Source organism: Bos grunniens, chromosome 1, assembly GCF_055505025.1.
Source record: "Bos grunniens cultivar Pamir isolate PY7600 chromosome 1, Bosgru_T2T1.0, whole genome shotgun sequence".
In the NCBI taxonomy this organism is placed as follows: Eukaryota; Metazoa; Chordata; class Mammalia; order Artiodactyla; family Bovidae; genus Bos; species Bos grunniens.
In genome coordinates this window covers 86,398,751-86,410,773 of record NC_141165.1, presented here as the reverse complement: position 1 = coordinate 86,410,773, position 12,023 = coordinate 86,398,751, and the positions used below count along the sequence as shown (strand labels likewise).

At 35.8% G+C, this 12,023-nt stretch overlaps 1 protein-coding gene across 1 annotated transcript in view; it reads right to left on the bottom strand.

Moving 5' to 3' along the window:
• Positions 1-1,158: 1,158 nt before the first annotated feature.
• The window catches only part of UBXN7 (UBX domain protein 7), a 60,631-nt gene continuing 49,766 nt past the window's right edge, over positions 1,159-12,023 (bottom strand). Inside the window, exons 9-11 of the mRNA XM_086400687.1 lie at positions 10,966-11,359; positions 10,770-10,849; positions 1,159-9,463 (exon numbers count right to left, since the gene is read on the bottom strand). Coding sequence (XP_086256813.1) covers positions 9,302-9,463; positions 10,770-10,849; positions 10,966-11,359 — 636 coding nt within the window. The 3' untranslated portion in view covers positions 1,159-9,301. The remainder of the gene's footprint in view (positions 9,464-10,769; positions 10,850-10,965; positions 11,360-12,023) is intronic.

Here is a 12,023-nt window from a genome sequence, read left to right as displayed (position 1 = left end):
TGTACTACACCTGCACTTGGAAGTGCCGCAGTGAACACATCCAAAATGATTTTTCCACTACATCTGCTTGATCCACCAGTCTGTCTGTCTCAGGAATGACATCACTACCTACCTACTGCCTCAAACTTGCCATCCTTGATTTCCCTTTCCTCACTGCCCCACATCTAATCCAACAGCTGTCTTTACATTTTTACTTTAAAATGCATCATACACCACACTGCAGTTCCATTGCTATTACTCTAGTCCAGGCAATTTCCACTTTGTACCCTAATCACTGCAACAGTCTCTTTTCCAGTTTGTCTCCACATTCACAGCTTCTCATTAAACTATTAACAGTATTGTACTCTTTACCAGGCCTAATGTGTTATATGATCTGGCTTTTACATATTTTATGCCACTCCTTTTGCTTACTACATGCCAGACACATTGGCCTTCCCTCAATACCTCAGATCATCAAGAACTTTGCTGCTCCATAGCCCTTATACTTGTTCTCCTTGGAAATTTTCCTACTTTTATTTAGCATGGGCCACCTTTTCATCCTTCCTGTGTCAGCCGAAAAGTTAACTCCCCAACATATTATTTAAAGCAGAATTCTCTACTGGCTCCTTTCCCAGTTCTGTTCATAGAGTTTGAATAAAAATCTGTTATTTTTTTCATTTGTTTACCATCTGTATTCCTAACTGAAAAGGAGGTTCTCTGAGGGCAGGGACTGTCTGTTTTGGTCATCACAATCTCTGTAACTCTTGGCTTTTCTCCCATTAATTTAGTAATTACTTTTTTCCTTCACCTAAGCTGAGTCCTTAGTCATTAGTCACTGCTGGTCTGAAAGACTAGACTCTATGTGACATATTCATTGGACTACCAATACGTCAAATATACAATCTTAGTTTCCTTACAAGGCTATCTAACCCAACAATTTCATGAACAGTTCAGCCAACATTCATAGAGCTTTCATCATGAATGTTCAACATATAACTAAGAGTAGAGAAGAAGCTAACAAACGTTACCCTTGATAATAGAATGATGAACTAACCTTTGTCAGTAAACACCAGTGTCCTCAACATGAGAACATGAGGGCAAGCAAAACTGAATTATATTAACAAAAGTATCAACAGTACCCAGTCTTACCTCACAAAAGCAGTAATGCAAAAAAACTAATACTGAAAAGTTTTTGATTTTATTTCCAAGATCAAATATTACAACAGGACATTTACATGTATTTATAAAAAAATGCAGCAGTTGAATTTATAGATCAGAGGTTTCCTTGAGTTTGGTCCCTCTCTCAGCACAGTGAGCTGATGTCTTCGAAAGACTCCCCTCCCTCCCCCACCCCAAATGTCCCACCGCCCCCTCCCCAATTCAAGTTGCAGTATCAATATAAAGTAACTGGGTACAACACAGCAAGAATATTCACAATTTGGTACAGCCAAAACCAGAGGATCACCAAGAGAAAGATCCTCATTTTAGAAATTATTTACCTATAGACTACGTGTATCTATAGATATATCACACCCAGTTATCTAAGATTTCCCTGGTTTTAGAGCAAGTGGAAGTTCCATTGAGTCTTAGCCAGCAGTTACAGCTCTGCTTTATCTAACAGCATGTTTTTCTCCTCCTACAAGTTTATATTTCCTATGGTCTCCTTATGTCTTCAAATTTAAGGCTTTCCCTAGCACCTTTATTATCTCTTACTAGATATACAGGAGGGTCTTTCAAGTGTCTTAAACAAAAAAATTTAGTGGATGATCCTGTCGCCCCTTTCTCACTGGTCCCAAAGCCTTCTTCCCACTCTTGAGAAGAACTGCAGAAACAAATGATCTCTCCTAGCACCATGGGATTAAAGCCCTGAAAATTGAGAACTATATGTTATGTGCATTTTAGGGAGCACTTGCCAGAAACACTACAATAGGAGCACTGTCTCTGTCCATTACCTTCTTGGATTCAATAACCAAGTTACACTACAGATTAAATTTAGAGCTTGTCCTGCATTAAGAATGCAAATCTCACTGAGACCACCACTTTATCCAGAATAAGCTGAGTATACAAACATCCCAGGGAATTTCTAAATACCATTAGAAACTGCTTGAGAACACTAAAGCAAATACCCTAAGTTGACTTCACTCAAGTCCCCAACCCACCCCCGTCCCTATCCCCAAATTCCATTCCTTGATTAACTTCTCCGAATAAGATGGGAAGTGAGGTTTGGAAAATGACATGAAAAATGCTGAAAAAACACAATAGTGAAGACACCAGAATTGGACACTCCAGATGACTCAAAATGCAGTTAAAACTGAACTCATACAAAGCATGCAGAGAAGCCTACAAACACTCCTGAGAGTTTCCATGGAACAATCAATACCTACTTTCTTTCTTAAAGGGTTAAAATAATAATAATAAAAGACACCAGATGCTTAGAAGTTGTTAACAATCAAAAGGAAAACCGTTCTAAAAAAAAAGATTCTTAAAGGAGTGAATAAAATTATTTCTAAGATTCATGCCAAAGCTTGGCTGGAAGCCCCTCAAAATCCAAGTATCATATAAGCATCAACCTGTATTCATTTCTCTACAACTAAGACTAGAGGATTATCTCACAGCTTTACTGTCTCCCAGCAAATTTTAAACAGTCTTTCCAAATCTAAGGGACAAACCTAGGAAAGGAACAAGGCCCAAGTCCCCAAATAGGTAAGATAAACAGCCACTACAAGCTTACTACTAATTAGCTGAAATGTGGAGGTCACATACTACTTTCATTCTAATTAGCAGGTAAGAGGGGATTTTCTGGTGGCAGTGGTCACTCCATGTGAGGTTTAACTTACAGGGCAGTTAAATTATCAAAAAGCTACTGTTAAGAGCATATGATTAGTGTCAAAAACCTATTTATATTTTGAATCACACCATTTATTGATATTTTTCATTATTAAGAACACAGAAGCTTGAGAAAAGCATACTATAAAACCATTTTGTTGAAAACAGAAAGATATCCAACTAAGCATCAACATTCCAATGTCATTAACTTGAATATGTCCTGGTGACACGTACTAGAGTCAGCGACCTTGACAGAGGAAAATTTAAAAAAAAATAAAAGGCAGAATGGCAGGGAATGGTTCCAGACCAAGAATTTCTCTCCCTTATCAGTTAAGATGCCCATATTGAGTCTTTGAAAAAAAAAACAAATAGAAAAGACTTTAAGGAGGGGAGAATTCAATTCCAAGTCAGAATTTATCTAATGATTTGAAATGTTTCCCATTTTATTTACCATGTCTAATAAATGAGTGATTCATGGTGGCCAAGTTAGATAAATAATTTCCTTCAATGGAGATAAAATTTTTCTTACATTAAGTAGAGCTTATTCTTCCAATCTATAAACCCAAGTGACTTTATAAGGGATATAAAATCTTAGGGCATTTTGATCTCTGTAGAGGAAACACTATTAAGCAAACAACAAAAACTTGTTTGGTGCAACAGAATTAAGTACAACAAGGCAAAAGTCCATATTTATAGATTAATATGTGATTGTTCTTAGGCAAAATACTACCATCAGTATTTATATCTCTAATCCTACAAGTCTGGTTATCTTTTGAAAATGCTTTACAGAAATACTAAATTATGTTTAATTAAGGTAGTTCATATTAGATTGCTCAACTCTACTTTGAGATCATATGTCAAAGAAAAGCCTGTACCAAAACTATTATGTTTATGAGAAAGACTGAGATTCTAAGCAATACAACAGCATTCCATAAGCTAAAGAAGGGGGAAGGGTGTCATGGACTAGCTATTCTATATTTGGAATAAGGATTCCTAGGTAGAGAGTTATAAAAAATGATGTTTGCCTCAAATTCTTTCCTGGTATATTAATTTATAAAAAATGAAAAGTTATTAAAAGTCAGAAATGGAATTTCTTAAACATATCCAATTTCATTAAAAATCATGACATTTTCTGAGAATAGATGTCAAAAATCAAGAAGAGAATGGAAACATAAAAGAGAAAGTTGTATTAAAAGATTTTCTAATTAAGGGTCTCATTACATTCAATAATTTAATCACACAATCACTTCATGGGAAAACTACCAAGGTCATCATAATCTCTATTTAAAAAAAAGCTAAGATACTAATCTGTCTCTCTAGCAGGACTGACACATAGGTGAATCAAAGACCGAAACAGCCATCACTGAAATATAGAATTTTGACATATCAGGAGAAATCACCACACTGGCTTGGTGTTCTATGTTGGTTATTTTCAGTACTACAGAACATTTTTACCACTATTCTAAAATGTATACAGTGCAATACTAAGTTTCATGGCAAGACAGTAAGTAAAATGCTAAGCAAGGCAAATAAATGAAGTTAAATATTAATAGTACACAGCTGTCCTTAAGTGGCTTTTTCATCAAGGCTTATGTTTATTGGAAAATTGCTGTTCACCAGAAGGGTGGGTTCTTCTTACTATCATTTAGTTTTACACAAGACTTTACTTACTCATCAACCTCCATTCCGTGATTTACTATTGAGTAATACTTCTGAGTACTATTTACTCTCTCTCTCCGGCTCTAAATGAAAGAGACCCAGAAAGACAGAAAATGACACCATGGAGATACACTCTATGCGATAAGAAATATTTTTAAAAGTCAACCTAATTTGATCCTGAAAAACTTGTTTCTGTCAAAACCAAGTGAATTCTACAATTTACACAAATCAATTTCCGAACAACTGCTTAGTCAGTAAACTGCTTTGTTTAAGCACACATATAGAATTAAATTTAACTCTGGCTGTCAGTGAAATAATTGGTTCTTATTACATTTTAGTCACACTCAACACTGATTAGGAAGACAGCAAGTTTAAATTAAAAGTAATGAATTGTGTTTAAAAGATCATTAGTAAACCTGAAACTATTATACTCTCCTTCTGGAGATTTCAATCATTACAGTATGGGTAGATCAAGTTACTGGACAAATGAAACCTGGACACAGGGAAAAAAGCAAGAACTGATTAACAAGAATGCTTTTAATTACTCTAGGGATTAATATATAAAATAAAAGGAGGAGACTCAGAGCATTAAATTTTGGAGTGGAGAGGATTCAGAGATAATATAATTCAGTGGTCTACAATCTGTGGGTTCCCAGAGTCTCTGGAAAGGGTCTGCAATTCCACATGCACACTTACATTTTCTCCACCTAAGGAATTAAGGATTTTAATACTTAACCCTATAACTCCCCACCACTGCTGGATTTTAACGTTACAAGCCCTTTTACTTGAACAGACTAAGAACTATTGATCTAGTCCAATTTTCTGTTAATTAGAGGCAGAGACGTAACCCAAGTATACTTTATACCTACATATAGTACCCCTTCTGCATATAATATATAATACATTTAATGTGTACCCAGAAAGAGAAATTAAATCTTCCCTTTCCAGTAGCAAGTGGCTCCCTCTGGTATTTTCCTAAATGTCCAAATGAGATCCCTGCTAGCTTAAATCTTTAATCCTGGGATCAATACTTCTTTCCTAGTTATGCCTTATTGTTATGTGTCACACCCTAAATCTAGCAGTTTCAAAAGCTGGTACTAAAGAATATAGGGGAATCAAAAGAAAATGTGAGCAAGTGTTTGCCACTTTTCAGTTTTATTTCCCTAAATAAAACTTACACTATTTTTTACCTTTTCTAAACTTCTATTGTAATTATGGTTCAGACTCAGGAAAGTAAGCGTTTACATGTTCTATTATCTCATGTGTAGTGTGTCTCTCCAACTGGATAAAACAGGCAGGAAGCAGATCTTAGATTTAAGATTTTTCCAACTTTGATTAAGGACTCAAATAACTGTTAACTTACAGAGTAAAGGAAGTAGAATTTTATAGATGATTTGAAAATACACACACAGAATGTACAACAATCTAATATAGACGGGATATAGAAAAGATAATTGTATCTTTTCTGAAAAATGGTAAAAAAAAAAGTTGATAAAATTCTTTTTTATCCATTTTTTTCTTGGCAAATAGTGCCACAGTTATTTTCCTTTCACATTTTCATCAGTGCATCATTTTTAAAAAACAATTAGTAATCACCCACTGAAAATAATGGTGTAAATAAGACTATCTAGGCATAGTACAAATCTCACGAGCTTTAAGGAAACAAAACCAAATAACTTACGGAGCCAAACAATGAGAAGATAACCTTTTGAACAAATTGATTCCTGTTGTAGGAGACCACAGCACGGGAGTGAAAAAAAGCATGAATGCCAACTCTGATTTTGCCACTTACTAGCTGTGACATCCTGAACAAGTTCTCTGAACTTCAATTTTCTTCCTTATCTGTAAAATGGGGAAAATATGCATTTTGTGGAGTCCTTAGGGAGATAAGAAGAAAATGCACATGAAGTACTTAGTACTTGTTAGTTACTCAAAATTACTTTCCTGTTCTTCCCCCATTTGGCTATTCTCTTCTCTGGTCCCTTCATAAATCAAATTCAAATGATTTCCTGTTACTTTCCTCCCTACTAATTTTCATTTCATCTCCCTGTATTTGTCTTCTGTCATTTATTCTCATCAAAGTCTATCCTGTTCTTTTCCTTCCTACCTTTTAAGGTCTCTTTCAAGCTGTTTCCAATACCTATGAGGAGTGACTATTTTTATCTAATCTCACTAACTTCATTTTATCTATTCAATAAAACCTCTCCTCCAAAGAGGTAAGGAATTTGCAGAGGAAATAAGACTTACTAATAAAGTGTATTAAGTTCTTGAACAAAGCACAATCCGTACTCTTCCTGTGTACAATTCATAATGCCTTCCTTGTGGGCCTATATACCAAACCCAGGATAATTACACTCCTGCCTCAAAATAAAATCCTCTACATCTTGTACTCTAAAAACCCCTGTTTTATTTAAGTTGGATCAATATCTCATGCTCCATCTCTTTGATATGCTTACTTATATCACTTTGATGTGGTCATCTCATAGTAATCAAAGTTGAGAAAGTTACTTTGGTTTCTTATACATGGATATGCCAGAGCTGAGCTTATCAGAAAGAACTACATCTTATCATTAATGAACATGTTGTCTTTTAAGTTTTCTAGATATGTTTTACAAAGAGAAACTACTAGGTAAAAGAATGAAACAGAATCCTATGGGGAAAATTCTTGACTTCATATTTTTAACAGATTTGGACTTTAGCTGTGACTCTGCTGAGAGTGGAGATAGGTGCCATCACAGCACCAAAGCTGAGCATAACCTCACCTCTTACCCTGTGCCTCCCTGAATTTTTAGATTTTTGACCTTGTCTATGACCAATAGTTTTTTTTACCCTCTAATACACCTTTGTATATAGCTCTGTTCTTCAGATAGCAAGTATATTATCCAAGTTCAGAGAAACAATTGAGGAATTAACATGAAAACCATGCTTCCTCAATAAATCAGAAGCTGCTAGTTAGCCTCGAGAGCCTATGAAAATACACCAAAGTGGTATTACTCAGTCACCAATCTAAAGAGAGAACTTTGACTCAAGGTATAAATGAAATTGTAATTATATAAATATATTTATAAATATTTATACAATTATATACTTATACATAAGCACTTACACAGACTTAGAAAAAAATGTAAGAACATTAATTCAAAAGGACTCACTGAAGAATAAACAGAATTTTCCATGATTTCCTTGAGGACATACATAACTCATTCTTTAGGGAGGGTCCCTCAAAGTCCAACCATTAGAAACCGTATTCTCTAATTGTGTACTAGCAACACACAAGCATCTTTTTTTAAAAAAATCCCCCAGTTGCCAAGAGAGTGATCTTAAAGTAGATGGGAACCTAAAGGTCTCTGAGTAATAGCAATTTATGTTCCTCAAGTAGAAGAATCAATCAATCTAAATCCCAATCAACAAAATAGGTTCACTCTGTATTATGATTTTATAACAAGTTAAAGTTCTGATTTTGCCACCAGAATTACTACTACCTGTTCAGAGGACTCTAAAGCTCAAAATAAGAATTGAGCATAATGTGAAGTTGGTAAGTCTAATTGCATTATATAGATTCAAGATGACCTCTTCTAAATAATACTGAAAAAAGCACTCACCAACTACAATTTGAATGTGGCTTTTGTTGGCAGAAAAAACTCACACCTGAAAATTATAGGTAATCTTCCCCACTTCCGTTACTAAACGTTGTCTTATGAACTGATTTTAAAGGTCCTCCCCTTAGAGCTAAGTTTTCAGTTCTGATACCTTTTGTAAAAAACTGCATGAGGAATTAAGCTCATTTAATCACCAGAGCCTTTCAGAGACAGTTCCAACCAAGGGTAAAAGATAAATCATTATTTCTAACCAAAGGAACATGGTTAGCAACTCTCAGCTTCATCTTCTTCTTTTTCCCCCAGGGCATACATTAAGTATGCCTTAAAGCACATAGGACAATCAATAACCATAGTGGTTACAACTACAAGCCATTGTACTCATGATTACTGAACAGCTGCCTTCCTATAGATCACTTGTGGACCCAAACAATGGAAGGGCCAAAGGAACTAATATGCTGTACTGGCAAGTACCTTCCTATTCTAGTCACCACAACGTGCTCACAAAATGTCCATTCCAAGATTAGCAGGATCAAGATAGTTTATAGAGTAATAACGAAGAAAGCTGTCTCAGGCTAGGATATTGAAAGCTACTCCATGCTACTCACCCTAATTTAACACTCTTTCTGTCAGTAACACATATCATGGAAATAGTTCTAGATGGCAGTTCTTTGAGAAAAATATTAATTATAATGAGCAGTAATTATAAAGGATGCTTTTTCCATGTAAACAAAAGCCTGGGCACTTTGTTACGTGGTATTTCCTACATGAACAACAAAACAAAACATGTGTTAGAGAATTTCTTCTCCCTACTAAAAAAGGGCTTACAAAACAGAGAGGCTGTTCTTCTTCTGAATCTGGCCATTCCTTTACCAAAGGCGTCTGAGGAGTAACATTTCATTTGATCCCCTAAAACTGCTGTGTAAGAGACCACTTATTGGAACACACATTTCCTGCTGCCAGTACTAGGAGGTCTTATCCTAACACTTCCATTTGGTCACCAGATTAGGTAAGAAAGAGAGAGAAAAGTAGGAAAAAGAAGTAAATGGGAAAGGAGGAAAAAAAAGGAGGGGAGGTGAGGCTGATTACAGGAGAGAACAAGAAACAGCAGAGAAGGCAGGTGACTTGCTTGCCCAACTTTGGCTCTATGGTCCTATGAGCCAAAATGCATACTCAGTGACATGGTATCTCACAGAAAAAGGGAAAAAAAGGGGTAAGCTGAGAGAGGTCAGGCCATGATGTTAATTTCTTTCCTGTACAAAGACAGTCTCTTGAGGACAAAGGCCTGCCTCCTGTAATGTAATATCATAGTCCAGATGAGAGAGTTTCCTCCGAGGGAAATTGGTGAGAAGTTCAAAACGTTCATTTGGATATCCTTTAGACTGGACATGCTTCACCAAAGCCTATGAAAAACAAGAGAAAAGACAAAGTTGTTAAATGGGAACAAAAGACAGAACATAATGAGTAATTTAAAAATATAATATTCATTTTTATATCAGATAAGATGTAAGTTTAAGTTATAAAAACTGAAGCTTACTCTTGTAGAAATGGTGATATAACACTTTGCATGGGGAGATAATAAACCTGTACTCAATAATTAATAGCCAGCAAATGACATTGAAATGTTCAGGGTTATTACTGTCTCACCAATAAACAAACCTAATTTCTGTTTATAAAATTATTATCCTCATTTTTAAACACTTCTTTAGTTTTCCTTCCTTCTGTTTATCAGGGAAGATACATTTTTCATCCTATCTTGTCAGTTGTGCACTGAATCCTTTCTTGCCTTCTCAGAAGCCATGCCACCACCACAAACCACTTTTTTACATGTATCTTCAACATCTTTTCTACAGATGCTTCCTATCAGACTTAAACATGCTTAGTCTCTCCTTCAATCATCTTTTCCCCTCAGATTGCTGCTCACTCCTCACTCTAGATTCAAAACCAATCTTCTCAAAAAAGTGGTTTATACTTCTATTCATTGTTTCATCTCCCATTCCTTTCCTCTTACTAGACTAGGAGACTTTCTAGGTATTAACACCAGAGGCTAGAGCCTGCCTGCATTCGTCACAGTCTTTAAGAGTCTAATTATTTTCAGCCACAGCAATGGCCAGGTATAAACACTTGACCCAAGGAGGATTCATTCATAGGCTAATCTAAACAAGTCAGATTCATTCTCTTTTCCAGGAGTTGATAAACACAAAAGAAAGGCTTATCAGCTATGGACTCTAGAGGAAAAGCTCTCAAAGCTCTCTATTACAGATTATGTACAAGCTGTTTTCCAAACAGTCATCAGAATACAGAGAGAAGGATGGTATGAAGCAGAGAATCACAAGGGGGACACTCAACAGGCCCCACAAGAGAAACACATAGAAAACAGTCATGTTTCTTAACTACTTTGCAATTCCAGCTACTAGGAAATCCAGGAGGCCCCACTATAGTCTTTAACTAAACCTCACTCCTTTTCCAGGCAATAATTTCAGTTGGGTTTCTACTGCAAGCAGCTGTGGAACAGAGAAGCCTTGACTAGAACAGACTATGCAAGTTGCCCAAGATAAGGTGGGAAGGAAATAAAGCAGTGAGAATTAAAGATTCACCACAGTGAAGTTTCCAGTTAGAGGTCATACCTAACTAATACCCATATCAAAGAATCATCAAGCTAATTACACCAATTAGTTTTTCTGCTTCAAGTAAACTAGATATACTTACTAGTAGTTTAGCTTGCTCTGGAAGAGTGATTTGTTCCCTTTTTCCATCTGGATACCGCAACATCAGCTGTGCTTTTGGTCCTAAAGAAAAGGTTAAAAAAATATATATAGCTATATGACAGAACACTAATTTAAACAAATAATTCTCTTCAGTAATATTAAAATTTTAAGTAAAGGAAGTTTAAAATGTGACCCACCATTTACATCAATGCCCTCCACTATTCCATCTGATTTTTCAGGTGACATCTCCAATATTTCTGAATCCATGACTGGCAATCCTTGGTGGTTTGTGGCTGTTCCAGGCTCAGTTCTGGCAGGGGGCTCAGTCATTGATCTTCTGTTCTCCTCTTTTCTATGCCCCAAATCTTTGTGGGGAGACTTTCTAGACTTGGCAAGATTCTCTATCTCCTCCTCTTCATCAGAGCCACAAACAGATATGAACTCCTCACTGCCAGAAAAAAGTTCAGATTCAGATTCTTCATCTGAGCGACTATCCTGTTTTGTCTGTGTGGAATCAAAATGTGTCTCTTGTAAGGAGGCTCTGATGGCAGCTTCTAGCTGACTGTCTTCACTTGCATCTATAAGGCTCTCCTGCAAGATGCAGTCATACAACATGGGTAGAAAGAAAAAGAAAACAGTTAAACCAAAAAAGTAATCAAGTCAAATAGGGCATGGGAAATCAAACAGTCAGCTTGCCATTATTATTGTCTGCTGGATGTATCTCTTCTTCTAAATTTTAAGCTATTTGAGGGCAACAACTTTGTCTTAAACAGCCAAGTTGGAATGGCATTTTAAACACAAAAATAAAAACTGTCACACTATCTGGCACTATGATTACAAGCACAGGACTTGGCAGGATGTGGGGTGGGGGAAATCAAAAACAATTTATTCCTTGCCCAGAACAAGACATGAATTAAGGTTTTAAATATAAAAGTCAAAACATTAGTCTTTAACATGACTAAGCACAAAGAAAGATGTCTATCTTGCTCACTAACCAGCACAGCTTTGGCACACAGAAGGCTATCAGTAAATAAATAACTGAGTAATGATCATTTTACAAAAAAATCTAACAGATCTTTAACATTCAAAACAAAACACTGTATAAAAAATATGAAAAAATAAGTACATTTTTTCAAACTTAATTTCAATGAAGGTTTTCATTGTGACCACGAAAAGCAACTTCCAATAGTTCTCCCCATGGAAAAGTCCTACTGTCACAGATTTCACTAAACTTGTTGAGTCACAAAACAGGCAT